The sequence below is a fragment of the Bicyclus anynana genome, chromosome 23 (genome assembly GCF_947172395.1).
Source record: "Bicyclus anynana chromosome 23, ilBicAnyn1.1, whole genome shotgun sequence".
Lineage (NCBI taxonomy): Eukaryota > Metazoa > Arthropoda > Insecta > Lepidoptera > Nymphalidae > Bicyclus > Bicyclus anynana.
In genome coordinates, this window is record NC_069105.1 from 12,759,648 (window position 1) to 12,786,740 (window position 27,093).

General features: G+C 37.0%; 1 protein-coding gene across 1 annotated transcript in view; it reads right to left on the reverse strand.

The window, feature by feature from the left end:
- Positions 1–27,093, reverse strand: part of LOC112049771 (glutaredoxin domain-containing cysteine-rich protein CG31559) — a 99,980-nt gene that overhangs the window by 14,942 nt on the left and 57,945 nt on the right. The window contains exon 3 of the mRNA XM_024087799.2: positions 13,723–13,956. Coding sequence (XP_023943567.2) covers positions 13,723–13,956 — 234 coding nt within the window. The remainder of the gene's footprint in view (positions 1–13,722; positions 13,957–27,093) is intronic.

The following is a 27,093-nucleotide window of genomic DNA, read 5'->3' on the forward strand; positions in this document are numbered from 1 at the left end:
TGAAATGTTAAAATATTGGCGTAAATTAATGTCACTTTCGTCATCATTATGTCAACCTGTAATCATTCAATATTGGACACAAGCCTATTGTAATGAGCTCCAATACCAAAGGCCCTGAGTAACCTGCGAGTGCACAACCACAGGACCCTCTGATCTATAAGTTGTCGTCCGTCATCAAATGTTTTATCATGGCAGATGATAATGTTTTCATTTTTGCGATTAAAAGATAGAACTATGTTGATAAAATTAAAAATTCAGTTAAGCTACTCGTAAAATTAAAATTATATAAAAATTGTATTTTCAGAGAAACAATTTTTGGTTCATTTTGAAAATCCTCATCATTACATTTTATAAGTATATGTTTTACTTAAAGTAGGTTTAGTTTGAGATCACTTTGAAAGCTGTAATTTGTCTTTATGACTCTACAACGGATTTAGAAGGCAGACCTAAGAATATGTACCTTTTCGAAATAGACTTACTCAAATAGAATATGATATCGAGTGCGAATGTACTACGATTATTTGTAGCTATACTCACACACTAGATAGACAACTTTGAACGTAGTAAGAAAATGTACTTTAAACCCTTGAAATAAAGTACTATTTCGCTTGTCGCAATAGTATTTATATTACGTTAGTTGATTGTCAAGGTCCCACCATACTTGTGAGGTGTAATATCATGTTTACCATAGACCCGGCAAAGTGATAAATGGGTTAAGTAGTATATTAATTAAATTAACAAAGCGAAAATGTGCTAGGAATGTCTGTTCATTAGTTACCCATATCAAGTCAACTATGTTAGTACTTTCCCGATCCGGTTCTGTCAAATTGTTTTCGAAGACTACTCTGACGCAGTTGTCACACTATAAGTTTTGCGTAACTTAAAAAATGAGGGTTCCGTTTTTGTACTATGTACGTTTGGAACCCTAAATAAAAAAAAAACATGAATTTTTGCGTAACTTAAAAACAATATTCCTAGTTCAGCATATGCGGTTAAAATTTCGCCATATGACCAATTGGCACGCCATTTTTTTTTATTACTTACAAGGTTGCAACGTTTCAACAAATATAACATTCGAAATTCAAATAGTTCCGATTAGCTGGAAGTGCAAAACTTTTAGTGTCACCATTTTCTGTGGTTCTCAACAGAGAGATTCTTGGATTCCCTGCTCGGGTTGACTTGGGATTTTATAATTTCTAAGGCATCGGAAGTGGGTAGTTATCAATGACGTACCGCCAAGAGATTTAGAGTTACTATAAAGTATGAGTACTTGTGACTCTTCCAAGTAAGTCCGTTTCTATCTCAGACTGTATTATAATATCAAGTGAGATCAAAGTCAAGCGGCTATCTTGTTACTACCTAAAATCATCTTAAAGGTTTTAGGTAGTGGTCATTTTTTTTAAGATTCGGTAACTGTAGCGAATTTCAGTAGTGAGTTATTGTCAAGACAATAATATAATTACTAGGGTAATATAAACTTGATCTAGGTGTTTCTTTGTACGAGTATAAATTATCAGGTTGGGTGGGCAATCTTAATTAGCAACTCTACAATATTACCATTACAATATTGATCCAAGTTGCTGAGAAAGTCAGAACTTCGTCATCTATCTTCTATACTTATAATAAATCTGTAGAGAGGTCAATTCTGTACATGAAATATATTTACAAAATAACTATCAGGTGGTGATTAGTGATCGATACCGATGCCAAAAATGCAATCAGCAAAATTTTTGTCTGTCTGTCTGTATGTTCTTTATAGAAACAAAAGCTACTCGAATGATTTTAACGAAACTTCCTATAATTATTTTTCATACTCCTGGGCAGGTTATAGTATACTTTTCATCACGCTAGGATCAATAGGAGCAGAGCAGTTAAGGGAAATGTTGGGAAAACGGGAATATACTACATTTTTCCAACAATTCTAAGTACTGTAAGGGCTGAATGAAAGAGGTCTAAGGGCGGACGAAGTCGCGGGCGTCCGCTAGTCTATACTAATATTATAAACAGAAAAAATTTGATTGTTTGCATTGAATAGTCTCTGAAACTACTGAATCGATTTGAAAAATCCTTTCACTAATTATTATCTAACGTAGGCTATATTTTATTCCCACGGGAATGGGAAAGCGGGAGAAAAGTGATGTTATAAAAAAAAACTGCCGAAGATCTAGCTACCACAGGCTTTCGCTCCATAGGTAAACAAACAGTTATTATAATTTAAGTCATATAGCTAAGGTGCTATAATCGCCCCACCTAACCTAAAGGCTGTAATTAACGAGGAGTCGCTTATTAGTATGTAGTTAGAGCCTTCAGCCTCGTCGAGACCTTTATGTTATTTAACAAGGGTTATGTGGAAAATATTTCAAGTTAAATGTGTTTTTATTTAACTCATACATACAGATATTTTAACTGCCGTTAATAACTGACTTCAAAAAATTTTGACGGCCTCCGTGGCGCAGTGGTGGATTTACAAGACGGAGGTCCTGGGTTCGATCTCCAACTGGACCGATTGAGGTTTTTTTATTTGGTCCAGGTCTAGCTGGTGAAAGGCTTCGGCCGTGGCTAGTTACCAAACTACCATCACGTACCACCATAGCGTTCCGGTACGATGTCGTGTAGAAACCGGTGTGGATTTTTATCCTCCTCCTAACAAGTTAGCCTGCTTCCATCTTAGATTGCAACATCACTTACCATCATGTGAGATTGCAGTCAAGGCTTAACTTGTAAAGAATTAAAAAAAAAAATATTTTTGCCACCACCTTCAAATTGATCAATAGAAAGGACAAGTACGATGTTATTTTTCGCTTTTTAGAGTAATGCATCTTTTTTTTATTTGAAATATAAGGAACTTAAGCTAACTAACCGGAAAGTTAAATCACTTGATAGGGTGGTAACTAGTTATGGCTGAAGCCTTTCGCCAGCCAGGCCTGGACTAATTAAGAAAATCTCAATCGGCGCAGCCGGGGCTTAAACCCAGGACCTCCGTCTTGTAAATCTACCACACATACCACTGCGCCATGGAGGCCGTCAAATCTAACCCAAGACCTTGAGACACGAAGCTACCTAAGCTAACTACTGAACCAACGATGGAGTCAACTTACATTTAGTGGAAGTGATTGAAATTCCTTTATAAAATGACAGACATTACACCGCTCGTTATTCGTATGCAGTATGGCTGGTGTCTAGGTGGAAGCGTGCTTGGCTTAGATAATACTTTTACACTTTAAGACAAACATAATGTACGACTTCTTTTTTAGCAGACTCAGGCGTGATTACTAAAATAAGAAAACTAATGTCGAACAAAGGTTATGATTCACAACATTTGTCAGGACGACTTAATTAACAAATCCAACTGTAACCAAAATAAGACCCTAGATTGGCAGAGAATGACCTTGAGTGATGTCACGCACTTGTGAACGTTATGTGTAGGGTTAAAGAATCCATTGACTGTTAACAAACACTCCCCTTTTCCACTCAAGTCACTCTACCCGCCTAACCCAAATAAACCATAAAGAATTACACAACAAGAGATGTGGACGGCTCGAACGCCACGAGCACTCTGAAAGCCGTCCGTACCGCAAGTCGTTGCAACGCGGCGATAACACTTTTAAGTACATCTTTTTTTTAATCTTCTTATGGGAGGATAAGCCGCTTAAACCGATAAACCGACGCCTTGGAATGGCTTGCGCTTTGGAATGCTGTTGCTCTCAAAATGTTCCCCGATCCCCACCCCACTGGACAAATGTCGTACCCACTCCTAATACAGTCTTAGTGTCTTGAGAATATTGGTCATATTTAAAAGATATGGCTAAATTCTTCTAAATTTTAAATTCTTAAAAAAAACAATTTCAAGTAAACAATTTCTGTTTCAGTGTATATGTTTTAGCATCCACTAGCGGACGCGACTGCATCCACCCTTAAACCTCTTTAATCCAGCCCTTCCACTAGTATCGCTGTAAAAATGGAGTAACTTCTCCCGTTATTCCAACATTTCTTTTCACTGTTCTGCTCCTATTGATCGTAGCGTGATGAAAAGTGTACTGTAACCTGCCCAGGAGTATGAAGAATAATTGTACCAAGTTTCGTATCGAACATACAGACAGACACAAATTTTACTGATTGCATTTTTGGCATCAGTATCGATCACTAATTACCGCCTGATAAGTATTTTGTGATAGCCCAGTGGATATGACCTCTGCCTCCGATTCCGGAGGGTGTGGGTTCGAATCCTGTCCGGGGCATGCACCTCCAACTTTTCAGTTGTGTGCATTTTAAGAAATTAAATATCACGTGTCTCAATCGGTGAAGGAAAAACATCGTGAGGAAACCTGCATACCAGAGAATTATCTTCATTCTCTGCGTGTGTGAAGTCTGCCAATCCGCATTGGGCCAGCGTGGTGGACTATTGGCCTAACCCCTCTCATTCTGAGAGGAGACTCGAGCTCAGCAGTGAGCCGAATATGGGTTGATGACGACGAGGTATTTTGGAAATATATTTCATGTACAGAATTGATTTCTCTACAGATTTATTTTAAGTATAGAAGATATAGATTAGTAAAATATCGTTGCGTTGCGCAATAGTCGTATCGTTGTCGTCCGATATAAAAAAGCTCCAAGTAGGAAATGGCGATCAGTTTTTGCTCTTTTCACTTTGAGATGCGATGCACGTTTGATGACGTGTATAATGACTTTCATATTGCATTAATTTACTATTACACGACCAATATAAATTTGCACTCGATTGCTACTTATTACTTGGACAATAAGGTGTACATTCGTATGGTTTTAAAGTTATTATATATCATCCGTTCTTCATTAGATGTGCATTTTAAAAAGCTTGCTTGAATGAGCTTTCTTTGTAAAAAAATGGCAAATGCTAATTAACTTTACTTCCGTCGCAAAAAGGAAGTCTACATACTTTTTATTATTCTAATTACTATCTTATTTATTAGTTTAATGTAGGATGGTGCGGGTGACAGTTCGTTTCACTCTTGAAAGTTTGCCGAGAATAACGTTAATAGTACGTATTATGAAAGTTATACAGGCAACGGTCACCGTACCCATGCTATCTAAAAAACACTTCAGTTACTTCATTGGTCTAGTAACTGTATATTGTTTCGGATCATTGGATCGTGGGTTCGAAGCCTGGGTCAAAGTATATAATAAGATAAATAATGACCTTTTCTTCCAAGAAATTCTCGTTAAAATTATTTGCCCGAAATTGAGATGTTAAACCCCCTTGCCTTTGAGAGTACGTTAAGTAACGGTCTTTATCATTAATAGGTCACCGCAGTGGCGTGTACAGGTTTTCTAACTAGAGAATGCATTAGACATCACGGTAATTTTTATAAACACGGATTAAGATTTAAACCTCATTTTTCAAAGTAAAGTGAACTTTAGTGAAAGAGTACTGATTAAGTCTACTTTACTATGAACAAAATTGAGGTTTTTAACCCATGTTTATAACTCAGAATCCAGAAGTTTATAAATTATTACTGACGAATTTTAATTTTTCTTGTTTACAACGGACTCTGTTGGTCTCCAGATGTAGGCACATCTATGAAATAGCCACTGGGTAACCGTCAAAAGCCCTTAAATAGTTAATAACATCACCAATAGTCAGCCAATTCGCATTAAGAGCATGGTGGGTCTAAGCTCTAAGTCCCCTCTCCAATAAGAAGGGAGGCTTTACCCTGAAGTGTATCTACTCCAGATGACGTGTATGCAAAGTTTCATGTAGAATGGTCGAGTAGTTAATGCGTAACAAACAAACAAACTCACATTCACATTCCCATTACTTTCGATTAGGCTAAGCTTTCGTATTCAAGTCACAATTTAGTCCGACTATCCGGTCACATTGGCAATTATTCTAGCTAGGTAAGATGGTAGTAAACGAGCTAATTTTACGGCAATGTCTAGACGCAATTGTGTAGCTGGTGTTGACAAAAATTGCAATGAAAAGTTAAAAGTGATACTACCATTAGTGCCTCAAATAGTATAGAGCCTACATCCAGCATACTTCTGTAACTTTTAATCTACGCAATCACTTTATCTCCGCTCAGGGTCTATAGCCATGTGGCACCTCAATACTCTTTCTACAATCGCTAACGCTTAGCAATCGATAACTTGATCACGTGGCCTGTCAATACCGAATGTCATTCTCATTCATTAATTTTCGAAGCGTTTGCGATCACAGAAAAACGTGCCACATGGCTACAGGCCCAGTTTATAGTAATGACGACTTCAATGGTTGGTTTTCTTTAAAAAAATATATAAATATATTATATTTTCACGATAGTACTATTCAATTTTACCATATATTTAATTAAGACACATTAAAAAGCACATTATAAAGTACTTATAAAATAATACTTATTTATAAAAATGTTCAAAAGTTCATACCCGAGTCAGTATGTCAGATTGAAAGCGATGTCTTGAAAGTTTTGCTACATATAGAAAAAAAATCGAAAGAAACTGAATTTTAGAGGGATGGTGGTTATATTAATTTTATAACTTTTATATATATAATGGTATTAATATAACCACAGATTATATTAATGCCTTTTATATATATAATATATAATGTGGCGTGATAGCCCAGTGGATATGACCTCTGCCTCCGATTTCGGAGGGTGTGGGTTCGAATCCGGTCCGGGGCATGCACCTCCAACTTTTCAGTTGTGTGCATTTTAAGAAATTAAATATCACGTGTCTCAATCGGTGAAGGGAAACATCGTGAGGAAACCTGCATACCAGAGAATTTCTTAATTCTCTGCGTGTGTGAAGTCTGCCAATCCGCATTGGGCCAGCGTGGTGGACTATTGGCCTAAACCCTCTCATTCTGAGAGGAGACTCGAGCTCAGCAGTGAGCCGTATATGGGTTGATAACGACGATATAATGGTATTAATATAACCACAGATTATATTAATAACTTTCCCTCCCACAGATCTCATTAATGGGTATAGTTATTTCGCTATAGACAAGGTATGAGTCTCGCAATCGTTCAATCCACCCACATTCTTCTACCCCTTACCAGAACTTCTACGATCCCCCTAATGCCTAAATTGCTGTAGTCCCATTAAGGAGCCTGATCGATATCGATTCTCTTTCTACGATCGCTAACGCTTCGAAAACTAGAAATATGTATGGAAATGACATTTGCTATCGACAGGTCACGTGATCAAGATCTGTCATTCCCATACATTTTTCTAGCTATTTTCGAAGCGTCAGCGATCGTAGAAAGAGAATCGACGAGCCACTTGGCTAGGGGAGCTGCAGCAATATAGAATTATTTTCATTATCCGTCGTATAGCCCGTCTATTGAGAAGTTGATACAACTATACATTTGCGTTACGTTTGATTGTGTTAGTGAAGGCCTGTGTGTGGGTAGACGCGTGCTAGTATCAACAGGTGGGGTTATCGATTTGTCGTAAAAGCTTAGGCCCTGTTTGCACAGATGCAGTGTTATTGCGCTCTCTAGAACCGTCTGGAGTTTAAAGTATTTGTAGACTACATAGTAGGTACTGTGTACTTTCTTTACTTTACTTTATATCATAAAATATAGTACATATCTATATCTATACTAACATATAAAGCTGAATAGTTTGTTTGATTGAACGCGCTAATCTCAGGAACTAATGGTCCGATTTGAAAAATTCTTTCAGTGTTAGATAACCCATTTATTGAGGAAGGCTATATGCTATATATTATCGCCGTTTTCCTACGGCAACGGGAACCACGCGGTTAAAACCGCGCGGCATCAGCTAGTTTTATGGTATAAAGTAAAGTACACAAAGTTTGACGGTCTCCGTGGTGCAGTGGTGAGGCGGTGGATTTACAAGACGATTTTCTGGGTTCCATCCCCTGCTGGGCCAATTGAGGTTTTCTTAATTGGTGGGAGGCTTAGTCGAGGCTAGTTACCATCCTACCGACAAAGACGTACAAAGCGATTTAGCGTTCCGGTACGATGTTGTGTAGAAACCGAAAGAGGCGTGGATTTTTATCCTCCTCATAACAAGTGAGCCCACTTCCATCTTAGATTGCATCATCACTTACCATCAGGTGAGATTGTAGTCAAGGGCTAACTTGTAAAGAATAAAATAAAATTTTTTTTTATCAAAATAATCATTATCAGGCGATGGACGTCCATTGCTGGACGTAGGCCACAGTAAGGCTTCTGTAGTAACTTCCTAAAGGCCTAATACTGCCTGCATCAAAAAGCTCTAATATTCCACTAAAGATTTTGACAAACTGCATTTGAACTTTATTTCAAAGAAACCACTTTCTCATAGGAAAATCCTTATGAATACCTTCTTCACTCAGGGAGGCAAGGACGGACTCCGATCCGGACTCTTACCGATTAAAACCCCCCGGTGTGCCTTCGTTACCAAGTGGACTATTCTGAAACGATGTTTTGCATAACTCGCAAGTTCGAATATCGAATTCAACTCTATCTTTCTCTTTCTATCATATCCTATTAAACAGAGAGATATATAAGTAAATTCGAAACTCGCACTAGGGAGTTGTAAAACATAGTTACAGAATAGCGCTCCTGATACCAGGACCGCATGAGGAGCGAGTACTGGTATAGTACCTATTCCTATATACTGTACTAGTATAGTACATAAATAGGCCTAATGATCATAATTTTATGAACTTGTTGGTCAACTATAATGTAGATCAGGAATATTGACGCAATATATTGAATGTAAAATATTGTCAAAGGATATGTACAAGGCCTAGCCTAGCCGTCCTATAAATTGCATTGAAGCGTTATGCGACCGTGGAATGCTAGCCGGGTGCCTTACCGCAAAGTATGACTAGGGTTGTACAAACTGTTAAAGACATCTCTTGTGTTGTTTAAAACGTAGACGAGAGATACAGATAGATATGCCTTAGCTTAGGTGAACCGAGGATATCAAGCGGGTTGCAGGTAGCCGCTGGATGCTGGCGGCTCGAGACCGTTGTACTTGGAGGTCCATGCAAGAGGCCTATGTCCAGCAGTGGACGTCTATCGGCTGATAAGGTATGCTTTAACTTACAGCGGAGACGGCCTAAGTTAGAATATCAGGTCCGTTCAATTTAACTACTTACGTACCTACCTATATTTCAAATTAACTCAGGTCTTGTCTGGGTTTGAATAAGATCGGTTTTTGTTTGTTTTAGGTAATAATGAAACGTTATTGCGATAGAAGGTTCTGACAGTACAAAACTGAGATAAAACGACTTATTTTCATTTTACACCCCTGTCAGCATAGTCTTTTGTAGCATTTCAGTTTTCAAAAATCTCGAAAATCATAATTCTCTTTCAAAAGTTAAAACATATTGTGTTTAGTATGATGAATGTATTTTTATCTGTACCACAAAAGAGAATGAATCTATAACAATCAAATATAATACGATGTTTTACTAAAAACTTAGGTAAGCAATAATAATAATTATTATAATAACATTTCCCTGTAAATAAAACGGCTAATCTACCTTTTTAGACACATTTAATCAGGGTACCCTCTAATCTATTCTCATTTTCGAGAATCATTACTTTGTTTTAGCAGTCGGATAAATAAACCAATAGTTGACAACCCTAGTTTATTGCTCGACAAGACAATACCGGGGTTATATAAAATAACAGGAGTCTTATACTGAGATAATTGCAGAGGAATAATGTTGCCATTATTGTCTTTCAATTTCGTGTAAAACACCCGTTTTATTGCGGAGTTTAATATTGTTAATTATTTTATTATATTCTCTATCTACTGTTATATTTAACTGAAACAAAAGGATTGAACTAAAAGCTACAGGAAAAACAGAGAGACAGGTATCAAAAATACACAAATAGCCGATTGGCTCTTATCAAGTTAATGATAACGTAGGTTTAAACTATTTTTTAACGATGTTTTTATAACTATTATACGTTTGCTGACTTTTAATTAACTTGGCCAAATTAAAATAAGATGTAAAAACAACCAAAACAGCAATAAAGGCTTTTGTTTTTATATATTTTATTTATTTTTTACTGTGTAGTAAATCGCTGAGTCGCTACAGGGTGCTCGGGAGCATTTGCCACAACTCTGGGGTAATGTTCTTTAACAAAAAAAAAAAATTCTAAATGTTCAAGGAACATGTGTTCTAAAATGGATATTTTCGGAGTAAATAATATTTCTTTTGCAAATCTTAAAGTGTCCCATAAACGCAACCTTATAATAATGATGTGATATTTTAAACATTTTACCACAGGACTGCTAGGCATCGCACAGATCTGCACCGCTACGTTGTCGAAATCCCTCGGACGCGTACTAAGCGGTTTAGTTCCTCTTTCCTTATACGCACTGCAAAGATGTGGAATGCTCTCCCAGCTTCAGTTTTCCCCACAATGATTCAAAATAAAAAAAAAAAAAAACGTTGCCGTGTTGTTACCAAAAGGCGTGTTTACATGGATATTATTTGAATTACTTTGTATGAAAACATATTATTTTGTAGTTAATAAAATATTAGTCATGCAATTCGGTTCCTATAAGTGGTCTCATTAATACCCTGACGTTTATACTCCCGATAGTTATATATGTAGTTTAGGGGGCATACTCCCGAGCACCCTGTATAGTAAATCTACTGTTAGAAAGAAAAATAGAGGAAAATTAGAAACTCACTATGTTGAGTTGTAAAAACATCGTTACAGAACAGATGGAAAATGGAAAAATAAATTGAGATAAACACAGTTAAGAATTGCACCCAAGATCACAGCTCCTCTTTTCTACATCATTAATTATAATGACTTCATGTAAAGGAGCAATTAAGATACCAAAGTAGTTAAAATGTTTATCGTACTTTTTAAAATAGTAACAATTGAGATTAAAAACTGACGAATGTAGAAAGGCATTTTAAAATGCCAAGTACGTACAAAACAAATCAATTTTGAACTTAAACATAATGACCGTAAGGATAAATTTCCAATGCACATTTTCTGTACTTCGTAAATGGTACATACTGGTACTAAGGTTATAAAAGTTTGAGAATAAGAAAAATAAAGTTGTCTTTGCAGTCTAGACACTCCTTTGTCCTACAATCCTGAAATATAATAATATTTGTAGTACTCGAGTTGGCTTTTGTCTGTAGAAAATAGAAGGAGGTGGTATCTGAGGAATTTCATTACCTTTACCCCATTTTGATGACAAATTCTAGGTTTTTGTGTTATTAAACCTTACCTTAAATGAAATTACATCACAAAATTTTAATAAGGGGTAAGTAATTGTACCTAATAAATGTATCACACCACTCGGTTATGAGAACGCTGCACTCAAAATTGCAGACGAATACATATACCTAGGACACATGGTCTAGTTAGGTAGGTCCAATTTCGAGAAAGAGGTGAACCGCCGAATCCTACTAGTCTGGGTAGCATTCGGGAAACTCCGCGATATCTTTTCCTAAGTTACTGAAGACAAAAGACGAACAGTGCGTGTTGCCAATGATGACTTGATGGTTCCGGGACTTTGTCATTGATTATGGGCCTCATAAGAAGGCTCAGAGTCAGTCAGCGGGCGATAAAACGAGCTATGCTGATGCTATGCTATGATATGATATAATGTAACAAAAATATAGAGTTTCTTTATGTTCGTTGCAAACTGCGCACCGATTGTTGTTTCAGATCAACTACGAATAAAACTGAAAAACGACTAAAAAAAAAACTTTTTATTTTTTTTTACTCGTTTCGTTCGTTCGTTCCATGGGATATTCCCAGTTCTACAAGTAGTAGAACAGGGAATATTGTGAGAACTACGGACTGAGAATTGTCACTCAAAATTACTTAGGATAAAGAAAAGCTTTATTGCCTCGTACTTGCATAGCCCAACCCAGGACTCGAATTAAAGACGTCGTGATTCGAGAATAAAGAAAACTCTGTACTTGCGAAGTCCAACCCAAAACTCGGCACCTCAAAACCACATAGTCACTGGACCAAGGACTCAGTCCTACGGCCTTAGCCACATCAGTTCTCTTTCTACAAACTCTAACGCTTCGAAAAATAACAAAATGTATGGGAATGATAGATCCAATCGACAACTTGATCACGTGACCTGTCGATAGCAAATGTCATTCCCATATCTATACTTTTTAACCGACTTCAAAAAAAAGGTGGAGGTTCTCAATTCGACGTCATTTCTTAACCAATTTTAAAAACACAGTGATGCATTAACTCATCATCATCCATCATCATATCAGCCGTTGAGCTTCCACTGCAGGACATAGGCCTTTTGTAAGGACTTCCAAACATCACGATACTGAGCCATCAAGCGAATCCCTGTGACTCGCTTGATGTCGTCAGTCCACCTGGTGGACCACTGCGCTTACTGGTGCGGGGTTGCCATTCCAGCACTTTGGGACCCCAACGTCCATCGGCTCTTCGAACTATGTGCCCTGCCCATTGCCACTTCAGCTTCGCAACTCGTTGAGCTATGTCGGTGACATTGGTTCTTCTGCGTATCTCCTCATTTCTGATTCGATCACGCATGACACGCACTCATGAGAGATCATGCATTAACTAAAGCCAAGTAAATCATAAACTTTTAGGATTTAAAGATCGTGGTTCTTTCAGAAACGGCTTTAATTTATACGTCACTGGCTTGACTCCGCCTTCAAAGTGATCAGAAGGTAGGACATACGATGTTATTTTTCGCTTTTTAGTTTATTTTTGTGATTTTAAATCGGTTAATTTTTTTTGTTAAAAAGAGTTTATTAATTTTCGATAAGAAGCGTCAATGTTTGTAGAAAGAGATTCGCCGTGCCACATGGCTACAGGTCCTACTCGTAAAAGGTTAATGACGTCATCACTGATGCTGATCATTCAAAGAATGCGGAGATATGCGACCAGCTTTACAGTTATTTAGCATATTCATCTTCCGAATAAGGTTATAACGAAATTGCAGATATCCCAATGCACAGGACTACTTCGGTTAAGTGGATTTATTGAGTACAATTTCTGTGAAGGTTTCAAAGTTCCATGCGATATATTTTGCCTTTACAGCAGTCACATCCAATGGGGAGTGATGTATTACTAGTGTACCTAGAGGTTTGGAAGTTTTTTTTGGAACGTTTCAGGATAATGAGAAAGGTCCCACGTATTATATCGAACGATATATTTTTGGTCGAAGGTAATGTGGTTCCTCGTTGATGCTTCTGTGCACAGATTAAAGAATAATAGGCAGATAGAGCGTGACGACGGCGTCGTAGTTATTCCGAATACAAAATTGAAAAACGAATACATTCTCAAGTCAGTTCTACATTAAGCGTCGCATCAGTAATTTTCAATATTATTGACATCTAATGTTTTTAAATATTTTAAAAATTGTTCACAAAATCTAAAAAAAAAAATGGAGTATTTTTTTATTAGCAATTATTGATAATATAATAATCAACATACTGTGTATATTTGTAACACTTTACGTAATAGTTGTTAAAAACGACATAAAATTGTGAATTTGGGTGCGAAACAAGTCCAGGTAAGGTTTTTTTATTAAAAAAAAAGGATATTTTCAATATTTTTCAATATGACAAATGTTTACCTTCCCCTCCAACTAGTCGGTAAAGACTGTATTATGAGTGGGTACGACAATAGACCAACGGGGCGGGGATCGAACCACCACCCGTCGGTGATGAGTCCGACCGCTCTTACCGTTGAGCTATAGAGGCAACAATTTGGTCTGAGGCTGATAATGATGAAGTTCACTCACCCCAACGTGTTGTCCGTCAATGAACAGCTGCGGCACCAGGATCTGGTCACTCCTCATCCTATCCCTGATCTCATCCTGGTATTCGGTGCTCATGAAGACGTCACGCTCCTCGTACTTCACCAGCAGGTTCCTCAGCACCTTCTTGACCAGAAGGCACCTTTGGTACGTACTGCGCACCACTCCCATTGTCGTGGTATACAGTACCACTTTGCCGGCGTCTTTTTCTTTGTAACTCTGTAAGAGGAAATGTTTGTTAGTTGTTGCAGGTGTGACATTTTGATCAACAAATTGTTGTTGTTTGTTGATGGTAAAAATTCATAAATATTACTTTATCAAGGCACTTTCGTATGATATACTTGTACTTAATAGTTTTTTTTGAAGAAGAGAGAGGGATGTAATAGAGTCAATCGGAACACAATGTCATCTTGTCATCATGGCAATCATCGCTCTCTCTTGCCCGAAGGTTGCGCAGCGTAAAAAGTATTATTAACCATTTAATGTGATATTAATAAAATAGTAAAAAAGAAATAAAAGAAATATAACAAAACCAATAACAATACAATACTCGTAAAAATTATTTACACTACGTACTTAGTATATAAATTAATTATTATTGTTTGTACGTAAAATGTCCGGGGCATGCTCCTCTAACTTTTCAGCTGTGTGCTTTTTAAGAAATTAAATATCACGTGTCTCAAACGGTGAAGGAATACATCGTGAGGAAACCTGCATACCACAGAATTTTCTTAATTCTCGGCGTGTCTGAAGTCTACCAATGCGCATTGCGCCAGCGTGGTGGACTATTGGCCTAACCCCTCTCATTCTGAGAGGAGACTCGAGCTTAGTAGTGAGACAAATATGAATAGTTATCAACCCATATTCGATGTACCGTAAAATAATAAAAATTCAATCGTTGTATATCCGTGACTTTTCTAGAACATTCACACTTGAAAAGTCAAAGGAACAAACATACATACACACTTATAATATTAGTGTGATTTTTCAGATAGCAGTTTAAGCTAAACAAATAATAATTATGTTACTTCAAGCCTAGATTTTAAACTGTTGTCTATCCCCGAGTTCAGGACTATGAAGCTAAAACTATGCCAATTTACAGGTTTATTGGCCATTAAATAAGTAAGCCGATAGTCGAGGATAACCGCAAGTGGTTAATGGTACGTAAACTGGTAACTTGTAATATCATCCTAAGGTTTTATACGTACAACTAAGCCAAGCGAGACTCTTTGGCACGATTAACTTTAAAGTATTAAAAAAACATTCGGTATTTTTTTTTAATTCGCCAAATAAAACTACTGAAAAAAGTTTTCATAACATTCAGTTAACTGAAATTGAAGGAAATAATGTTTCTGGAAACTTTAATTATCGTTTAAATTTCTTACGTATAAATTTTTGATCTCTGATTGGAGTAAGATATAAAATCTTTAATCGAAAGCGATTAGTAGATACTTGTTTTAGAAATTTAACCGTAACCTAGCGTGGCTCTTTATTTAACATACGAGTTAAATACACATTTAACTTTCAATTATTTATAAAATAAACATGCGTTATAACGAGTATATACGTCTTTTTAACAAAATAAGCTAATGTTATTACCGATTTGTTAAATTGCTTACTTGTAATAACAACCTAAGGCTTTGTAGGTACGTAGATCAATATATATTTTTTTTTTGAAAAAGAATATTAGCCATATTTTTTGTAATATGACCAATATTCTAATTCCCCTCCAACTAGACGGGAAAGACTGTGCTAATAGTGGGTACAACAATAGACCAACAGGATGAGGATCGAACCACCACCCCTCGAAGATGAGTCCAACCGCTCTTACCTTTGAGCTGTTGAGACCTTTTAAATATGAACGTAATAAGTGGTTCCTATGGATGTTTCATTTTTTCATAATCTATTAGAGATTAATAGTTTTCATATCAGCGATTTCATATTTATTTGAAAGGGTAATAGGGTAAATAATGAAATTCAAAATAATAATCTAGGGTTCTGACTCTGTAAGGGTTTTCCATAAAGCTCCATCTGGTCTGAAAATTGAGAACTAAATGAAGGTGAATGGTAAGATAGGGTTACAATGAAACATGTAACGCACCAGCTTCGCTAACTGTATGAATTGATTACAGATGGCGATACATTGTCCTGTTTTAACTAGGTTTAAGACCCAGATAATATTTTAAAAAAATACACCACTAACAGCAACTGCATCCCCCATTTAAGCCCCATTACATTTTAAAGGAGATGGTCCATTTCAGGTCCACTCTTGTACCCCGTATCATTCAAATTTAAAAAATACAAGGATTTTATTAAAATCTAAATAAATGAATAAATGTAACTAAATGAAAAGAAATAAACAAAATTAAAACCACAAATTTTGAGATAAATCAAGATGGCGCCCATAAAGCAACTATGACATGACAATTGACAGCAAACGTCAAATCGACCACCTAACCTACTACATTGAAAACGTCATCAAACCGCCATTATTACCCATGTTAGTGTTGCATTTCTTGGGAGAAATTGAATATTAATTCGAAAGAATTAAAGTAAATTCCTAGATTTGTATAATCAAAAATGGTTAAAAAATATATTTTCTTTTATTTCCGCCAGAGTACATACAATGACTGATCCTGGGCTCCACATTATTTGGACCATCTCCTTTAACGACAGTCTATTACCGTGAATATAATTTGCAAAATTGCAGACTTTCAGAAAAAAAACAACACCTGTTTTATCCCGGAGTTGTAAAACTTTCCAAATTCTTAAAACACAATTTGTTTTATATATTAAGATTATGATCTATTCATCAATTTTCATAAATATGATTTGAAAAATGAATAAGTTTTTTTACAAACTTTCAATCCTTGTTTCACCCCTTTCATTTTACACTTTTTCAACAAAAAATATTCCAATTTATCTGTATACCAAAAATTTTTTTAAATAAGTTCAGTGACTAAGCGTACAAAGGTAAAACACAGACAGATTAACTTTGGCATTTATAATATACTATTTATATTCTTTACATGTCATTTATACCCTTGACTACTATCTCACGTGATGGTAAGTGATGATGCAATCTTAGATGGAAGCAGGGGTTCGGTGGAGGATTAAAATCCACACTTCTTTCGGAACGCTAAATCGCTTGGCGGTGCGTCTTTAAAATAAACAAATAAATATACTTAAACAATACACATCACTATCTAGCCCCAAAGTAAGCATACAGAGTAGCTTGTGTTATGGGTGCTAAGATAGTTGATATTATAATATTAATATACAATTATATACTACATATAAATACTTATATAATGTATAAATACACACAGACACTGGAAAACAGCCATGCTCATCACACAAATATTTTCCAGTTGTGGGAATCGAACCCACGGCCGTGGATGCAGAAAGCAGGGTCACTACCCACTGCGCCACGCGGCTGTCTTTATCGGTAGGGTGGTAACGAGCCGCGGCCGAAGCCTCCCACCAGCCACAGCCAGACTTAAACCAATTAAGAAAAATATACTAAATATGTACATTCATAAAATTGTATTATGGATGTACGACTAGTATTTACAAAATGTAAGGTAAATAAATAAATAAATAATAAATATACTTAAACAATACACATCACCATCTAGCCCCAAAGTAAGCATACAGAGTAGCTTGTGTTATGGGTGCTAAGATAGTTGATATTATAATATTAATATACATTTATATACTACATATAAATACTTATATAATGAATAAATACACACAGACACTGGAAAACACCCATGCTCATCACACAAATATTTTCCAGTTGTGGGAATCGAACCCACGGCCGTGGATGCAGAAAGCAGGGTCACTGCCCACTGCGCCACGCGGCTGTCTCACGGTAAACAATCTCACTTGTACATATTATCTGCTGTTACAGCAATCTTGTTTACTGGGTCAGTTGGCTAAAACGCATTTGTCGCTAGACCGCAAATTCGCACCTATTGCGTAGGTACACATTTGCGTAATTTACCTACTATTTGATCCTGCTTAGGCTCTATGTACTCTAGACTATTGCATAAGTATGTAAATTGACGATAAATATTTTGGGAAGTGAAAACTTGCAAAAGTTGTTAATGGAAGGACAATTATAACCGGATGGCCGACGCCACGGAGTTTCACGCGCATAGTACCCGTTCCCGTGAGAATATGTGCGGTGGATTTACAAGACGGAGGTCCCGGGTTCGATCCCCGGCTGAGCCGGTTGAGGTTTTCCTAATTGGTCCAGGTCTGGCTGGTGGGAGGCTTCGGCCGTGGCTTGTTACCACCCTATCGACAAAGTCGCAAGACTAAGCGATTTAGCGTTCCGGTATGATGTCGTGTAGAAACCGAAAGGAGTATGGATACTACTCCTAACAATTAGCCCGCTTCCATCTTAGATCGCATCGTCACTTACCATCAGGTGAGATTGTAGTCAAGGGCAAGTTAGCCCTTAGTTAGTTAGTTAGTAACGTGGTTTTCTAATGGTAAAGGAATTTTCAAAATTGCTTCAGTAGAGACAAAGATTACCTACAACCTCACAAACTTTATCTCTTTCTAATATTAGTATAAATAGCTCATTAGAGACGGAATAAAATTCTGAAAAAGGAGTATTTTTCTTTCGTCAGAAAGCTCTCTCTCTCTCTCAGCGGCTGTGGCTAGTTACCAGTACTGAAGGCTGAAATTTTGTAATAGGTAACCCGGTCATGGTTTTTCAGTCATACGCCCAGGCGTTTATTGTACAGATTGTAGAAATGCTGTGGTTGAATAATTATTAATATGTATGGATTTTTAAAAGGTTAGCCGCTAGGAATCGGGTTATTTAGACTCCTAACTTGTTAGGAGGAGGATGAAAATCCACATCGTATTCGGTTTCTACACGACATTGTAACGGAACGCTAAATCGCTATAACGCTTAATAGATAGGTTATTGAAAACAGCCGTAAGTAAGTACTAAATTAGCTCGTGGGATAAGACTAATTTTTACTTTAGACACGTATGTAGCATTCATCACTCTTTGCGGTAGGTGATTAACTTGTAGCACTCAACCGTTAAACGTGCATACTCCAGTTATTCCTAATCAATGTACGTAGGCATTAGTTGACTATGTCATTAGGGGAAAGAGGCATTTACACCAGCAGTTAAATCGTATCAGATATAGGTACGATCGGATACTATAAGTAAGCCAAAGAAGTGGTACTTAGGGAGCTGTTATGGGGAAATAGTGCCACCATGATTTTTTCAAAATAAAGGAGGAGGTTCACAATTCGACGTGTATGTTTTTTTAATGTCTGTTACCTCATAACTTCGTAATTTCTTAACCGATTTTGGAAATATACTTCCAGATCATTTTCATTCCCATTTTATTTTCATGAAAATCGGTTTAGTAGTTTTGCTAGGACACACTAAAAACAGAAAAATAAAATCTTATTAACAATAAAATTCAACCGACTTCAAAATCACAAAAAATAAACTAAGAAGCGAAAAATGGCATCGTATGTGCTACCTTCTGATCACTATGAAGGCGGTGCCAACACAGTGTTGCATTAACTTAAGCCGATTAAATCATACAGTTTTAGGATTCAAAGACAGTTCTTTCAGAAACGGCTTTAATTAATACGTCACTGGCTTGGCACAAGTTAGCCCTTAACTACAATCTCACTTGATAATAAGTGATTGTGAATTCATTTAAACAACTGTTTGCTCAAACAAATTTTGTATGATAAGTTAGCTTTTGATTACCATGTCTCTTTATGATAAGAATATCGTAGCGTAGAGAATCGTAGCGGGCTAACTTGGAAGAGGTTTAAGTTAATGCTACCTATACCTCTGACTAAATGGCATCATACCTTAACGCTTGATTGCTTGTCGGTATGGCTTTACAGGTAAAGTGGTAACTAACAACTCGCCACAGCCAAAGCGTACCACCAGACCGATCGTATCGTATCGATCGTATCGTATCGTATATTATAAAGGCGCTTGTAAAACACTTGCAAGTTGCACGGTACTCATCGTTACAGTTACTCAAATCCACGATTATACCGCTTTGTTATGCACAAATCGCACTATGTTGGAAGATTGAAGCTACAAGAAAAATTACGTTTTATTTTTTTATTTTAAATTAGGTTCTGGGCTTGTAGCCATGCGGGCCGTCGATTTTCTTTCTAAAAACGCTAACGTTTGAAAACTAACTAAATTTAGCTATGGTTAAGTCATTTTCATTAAAGAAGTCCCTCAGACGGGGCGCTAATGTCTTAATGGTGCTCATTTTCATTTAGTAATGGCGGTCTATTGTCATTTGTGTAAGGCGCTGTCAATTTTAGTTCAGGTTTTAGCCGCGGTACCTTTCATGTAAAGGACTCTAACTACATTCACTATCGACAGGTCATGTGATCAAATTGTCGATCAGTGTGCCTAGTGGCAGTTTAATACTGTTACTGTCACGTAACGTAAACGCGAATTTCTAAGGAATTGAAACAGCGCCATCTAGCGGCACTACTGCACAACTGTTTCAATTCAATATAAATTTGCGTAAACGTCAACGTGATAGTAACAGTATGAAAATATTGAAAACTCCCACTAGGCACACTGATCTGACATTCTCATGCATTTCGTTAGTTCTGTAAGCGTTAACGTTTGTAGAAAGAGACTCGACGTGCCACATGGCTAAGGCCCGGACCGTCTATGAATCGTTGCAGGCTCCACAGAACCGGTCGGGGCGCCTTGCTCGCCTTACAAGGTCGACCGACGTCGTGATCAGACAACGGTCGCACCGGTCGTATATTATTTAATAAAGAAATAAATAACGCTAGCTAGCTCTTAATTGAATCGGTTCCTTGTTGCGTTAAATCGTTTCAATACGGCTTTAAAATACGCATATCTCGCTTTAAAACATGTTGATTAATAGTTAAAACCAGTGAGCTACTCGTATAGTCGGTTTTATTTATCACTAGCAGACGCCTCGTGGTTTCATCTGAATAATTTCAGTTCTTGTAGGATACGGGGATTAAATACCCTAAGACACTCACAAATAACGTAGCTTTCTAGTGGTGAAAGAATCTTCTAACGTACTGCCAAGCGATTTAGCGTTCCGGTTCGATGTCGTATAGAAACCGAAAGGAGTGTGGATTTTCATCCTCCTCCTAACAAGTTAGCCCGCTTCCATCTTAGATTACATCATCACTTACCATCAGGTGAGATTGTAGTCAAGGACTAACTTGTAAAGAATAAAAAATAAAAAAAATATGACGATGATGACGGGGGTGTGCCACTACTAATTTTTACTGAATTAAAAAAACTAACAACAAAAAATAAAAGTTCAGTATTTCACAACACAGGGCTTTGTGAACCAAAGTCCACCACTTATATTTATCGGCTTTTGCAGATAATAAGAATAAAGCAGGTTATACAGATTTGCTAATAAACTTTCTCAAAGTAGCACCTGTTTCTATTCAACACGAATCTTCTTTATTCGTCGTTATCAACCCATATACGGCTCACTGCTAAGCTCGAGTCTCCTCTCAGAATGAGAGGGGTTAGGCCAATAGTCCACCACGCTGGCCCAATGCGGATTGGCAGACTTCACACACGCAGAGAATTAAGAAATTTTCTGATGTGTAGGTTTCCTCACGATGTTTTCCTTCACCGTTTGAGACACGTGATATTTAATTTCTTAAAATGCACACAACTGAAAAGTTGGAGGTGCATGCCCCTGACCGGATTCGAACCCACTCCTTCCGGAATCGGAGGCAGAGGTCATATCCACTGGGCTATCACGGCTCTTCTGCCTTCTTTATTACGACTGCAGTAATTACCTCGATACCACGACTTGGTCACAACTTAAAAGGAAGTGGTCACATTAATCGTACGTCTGAATATTCATCAAGGATATAAAATGTATTAATGTATTGCAATACATTAACTTGAAGGCAATATCTTTGTAATGCTGTATTGCTTAATGATAATGCATTCTGTAATTAGAGGTAATTCGTATCTACTTACTAATAACTACCTGTTACCCACGATTTCGTCCGTTTGGTATTGAGTTATTCATAATTATTAACCCATATTCGGCTCACTGCTGAGCCCGCGTCTCCTCTCAGAATGATAAGGGTTAGGCCAATAGTTCACCACGCTGGCCCAATGCGGATTGGCAGACTTCACACACGCAGAGAATTTTGGTGTGCAGGTTTTCCATTGAGTTATTACAAACAGGAAATATTTATATTTTTTTATTGTAACGAATACACTGGACCAATATAAAAAAAATCACCTATATATTTTGTTTTATACAATCTGTGGGCCTATTTTATTATGTATTTCGGTGGACCATTCAAATAATGAGTTTACAAACATAGTTTTTTACAATTTCATAGTCTACAAGGAACCCTTATAATTTCACCATGTTCGTCTGTCTGTCCGTCCGTCCGTCCGCGGTTTAGCGCAGTGATTATTACTAGTAGAAAAAAAAATGGGATTCCTTCCCTATATGCAAAATGAAGATAAATTTTTCGTCTATCCTATGGTGAGTATGTATTCTATGTCCACTTGGTTGACTTTTCGTAGAATTTTCGTTCTTGTGCGCATCTAACATAGTTGTTTCAATGAAATTACCTCAATTTCACCATTTTAGATCAAGTTTTAGTGATTTTTTTGTTTTCGACGATCATCTAACACGATTATTTCAACGAAATTACGTAAATAACTGTATTTAAAAATAACGTTACTACTTTCTACTACCTCTATTATACTATTGTCACTTTACGTAAAATTACTGAAAAGTGAATTATAATTATATAATTTCGTTGAAAACAAAATATCATTTATTTATATATTTACTTGAGAAATTAATAACACAGATTTTTCTATTATGAATATTATTTAAACGGGTACATATCACGATAAAACGACGAAAATTTTAATGTCGATATTTCGACTAAAAAAACTAAAATACGATGAAAAACGACATAGTGACCCACTATCTGAACACACCGAGAACGAGATAATAACTACATAACAATAACCCTGCAGATATTGATTTTGTTTCTTACTTAATTGGTATGTAGGCCTTAATAAAATATATCAATCGAATACAAATTGCGATTCAACGGATAGCTGCAGCCTGCAAGGTGGTTGTGAGTCAATAAATTGTAGCTAAGTTATGGCTGTAATGACAACACAATGGTGTAAGGCCAACCTTCCCACGCTTTCAGCCTGCCTTCCCTAGTTTGTATTCAAAATTAATAAGTAACCATGATTATAAATTACTATGTAGAGTACCAGACCGAATGTATTAAGCCGTCCATTAAAATTATAATATTAGAATAATAATCCATCAACTATAATATAGTCTGGCAAGTTCGTTGATGACTCTCCTATGATATGCGGGCGACGGGGGAAAGACTGCGCGGGTGTGAAATCGTGCGCACGGGGAAGTGAGGTGCATCAGTCGTGGGTTTTTTCATTCATTGCTACACACCCTCCGGCCCGCGCGGACCATCGGGAGTGTTACGAACGAAGTTGCCAAGCTACAGTAACTAGTGGACTCAGTCATGCTTCGCTTGGATTTCTGTGCTCTTACTTCTTCTCTAACCCCCTAACCCCTACCCTACCGCTATTCTAACCTACCCTAACTTTACCCCATTGGCTAGTACAGTTATGCAAGCAATCAGCCAGCTCTCGGCGACAAACATAAACTTGAGCCGCTTATTATAGAATAATTATGAACGCTCTGGCAGCGGCAGCGTGGTGTTCCCCATACTGATGGGTATACGGAGATAATAATAATAATAATAATAATAGTTTATTTAAAGGTAAAAACCCAGTGTAAAACAAACATTAATAATAATAACAATACAAAAAGATAAATTAATATAGCCTATGAAATTCACAAATAACGTATTAGTTTTTTCTTGTGGTAAAAGAATTATCCAAATTAATTATTTTTCTCTGTAAGTTTTATACGATTAAAAAAATAAGTATTGTCCCGATATGAAGGAAAACAAAACGGTCACAACACAAAATGAAAACTAAAACCGTAACTCAAGTAAACATATCGGGATTATTTTTAGGGTTCAGCACTTTGAAACAAAAATATAGAAGCCTAAATCGAGAGACCGCTCAGTCAGTCTCTTTGTTCTAAGCAATATGCATATGATATTCATCATCATCATAATCATATCAGCCAATAGACGTCCACTGCAGGACACAGGTCTTTTGTAGGGACTTCCAAACATCACAATCCTGAGCCACCTGCATCCAGCGAATCCCTGCGACTCGCTTGATGTCGTCAGTCCACCTGGTGGGTGTCGACCAACACTGCCATTCCAGCACCTTGGGACCACAACGTCCATCGGCTCTTCGAACTATGTGCATCGCCCATTGCCACTTCAGCTTTAGGTGACTTTGAAGGGTATTAACTTCGTGAAAATATCAAAGCTCTTAATCAATCCATTAAAACTGTGTGCATAGTACTATCGCGCAACCGTAAACGCGAATTTCTAAGGAATTGAAACAGTTGTGCAGTAGTGCCATTAGATGGCGCTGTTTCAAAATTGCGTATTTAATACTCGCGACGAAACGCTCGTTGCTAACTACCACGTTGATATAGTGCGTACCGCATCATATGCGGTTTTGCATTGGAGCAGTGTGGTGCACTCTACTATAAGGATGGAGGCCTGGCACTTGTAGTGGACCGATAAATAATGATGATGAGGTCATACGGAATGGCACTTTAGAGAGCCGATAAATATTTATATCTTTACTAGCGGACCCGGTCAAGCTTCGTTTTGACATAAGTGCACTTATTCTCTATCCCTACTCTACCCTTCTATACCTACCCTACCCCTACCGCTTGACTCTTAAACGTTTTTATGGGAAATAGAAAAGGGCAGTTTTTAGAGTTTTCCCGGAAATTATTTGATTTTTTCTCACCTTTTAAACCATCCCTATACCTCCACGAACATTTCAAGACCAAGATAAGATAAATCCGTTAAGCCGTTCTCGAGTTTTAGCGAGACTAACGAACAGCAATTCATTTTTATTTATATCTTTATATTTATAATAGAATACTCGCCATATATATATTTTTTAATATGCCCAATATTATGCCCCCCCCCCCCCCTCAGGAGGCCGACCACCGTTGAGTTATTGAGGCTGTTAAATAATAATGACGGAACCCTTAGCGAGTGCGACTTGCACTTGTCCAGTTTTTTCTCATATAACAAGTACGAGTAAGTTGGACTAGAATGCCACACGCTTATGTAAGAGCTCACCTTGAGCCGCCCACAGTGATGGGCCCATTCAATGATAACATTCCGTAGACGGAATGGTCACCGGCCACCGTTAGGTAATCCGCCACCGGGGTCGTTAATTATCTCAGACGTTCGCCACATATGGAACACCGTATGCTTGTAATATAACACAGCAGCGTTTGCTTTAGATTTGTTTCTAGATACGTCTTGTCAGATGTAAGGTTTGTAATACGAGTAACCACATAGCTCTTGCTATATTTTTGTTTATTGATCTTATATTTATAACTAGCCGACGCCCGCGACTTCGTCCGCGTGGAATTTAGTTTTTCCTAAATCCCACGGGAACCATGGATTTTTTCGGGATAAAAAGTTGTCTATGTGTTAATCCAGCCTATAATATATCTTAATACCAAATTTCAGCTAATTCGGTTCAGTAGTTGAGTCGTGAAAGAGTAACAAACATTCACATCATCAATTTTATTGATTTTTTCGGGATAAAAAGCCTATGTGTTAATCTAGAGTAAAATCTATTTCCATTCCAAATTTTAGCTAAAACCCTTCAGTAGTTGCGGCGTTATAGAGTAACAAACATCCAAACATACATCCAAACATCCATACAAACTTTCGCATTTATAATATTAGTAGGATAGGATATAATAGATTTTTGTTAAAAGCGGCAACGATATTTTAGTATTAAGCCTTGTTATTTTGGGTTGCTTGTTAAATAATAAATTTTTTTTTACTACTGTCTGTCTTGTTTTTTGAACGAAAGAGTAAATATAATATTATACCATGGGTTATTATTAATGATAATGTAACAAGTACTTAATTATTATTAAAAGCTGTTAACATTATTCGTATAATACTGACTTCGGTATTGGAAATATGTAGGTGAGATTTCTAGTCAGGTAAATAATATACCTACCTTATTTTAGGAAGGCTTTCACAAAACCGCAGTTGGGGCTAACTGCGTTTCACACTGTTTTCTTTGTGGTAAAGTTTTGATGCGCCCCATCTCTAGTAGGTATAAAATATCATTGGAAACCGCACATAAAAAAAAATATACGTGTTCGAAGTATTCCATCATGTCTGAACAAGGCACTGGAACGGAACGTTATCATCACGTTTTTGTGGCAATAGGAAGAATTATCGACATTCGCCACGCTTCCTAGCGCGATTGTTCCATTGATCATCATTGACACAATACACAGTAATGCTTGTAACTCGATTAACTTTCACCGCTGCGATGGTTTCTTTTGGTGTTGTGACATTAACAGGAAAATTTACTGGTTACACGATAAATTATAGTTTGCTTGGTTACAATTATCACAAAAAAAGTAAGCTAAAACTACTCCGCGATTAAGGGACCGAATTCAATACTGAGAGCAGTGGCGTGCTTCAGGTTTTTAACTAGGGCATCACAATACATAGGTACAAACTGTACAGAATGTGAAATTCCTTCTACTATAGGTATACAGATTCGTAATGATTCTTCAAGAGAGGCAGTGCCTTGTTGCATTTATGAAGTGCTTCGAGAGGTCATGGGTTTTAACTTCTATCCCAGCCCTTGTTGTACCCATTCCTAATACAGTCTTTTTGAAAGATTTTTTTTAGAATGATCCTAGATCATATTCAAAAGATACATTAGCAGTTTATTGGGAAAAATAACTGCAAATACCCATATTGTAGGTGGTGGGGAAAACGGAAGCTGGAAGAGCATTTTTCATATTTCTTGTATGTTGTTGTTCTTTAGGCTGTATCATATCGCAGCTGTAAATTACTTGGCGGTATGTCTTTGCTAGTAACTAAGCACCGTGGAAGCCGGTAAGACTGATCGTCTCACAACTCATTTTCCTTAAGTTTAGGTAATCTTACATAAACAAAGTCTTCTTACTCGAATTACCTACGTGAAAACCACATGAAAATCGGTCGATCTATGTTTAAGCGACAATTGCACAAAAAAGTAACACGTTTTATTTTTTATCTAAGTACCAAAATTTATGTCTCTATACTTCGAATTTGACGTGTTTCTAAATATGTATAGTAATGTACATGCAATAATTAAATTGAGGTGGTCATTGTCGCAGGAAAA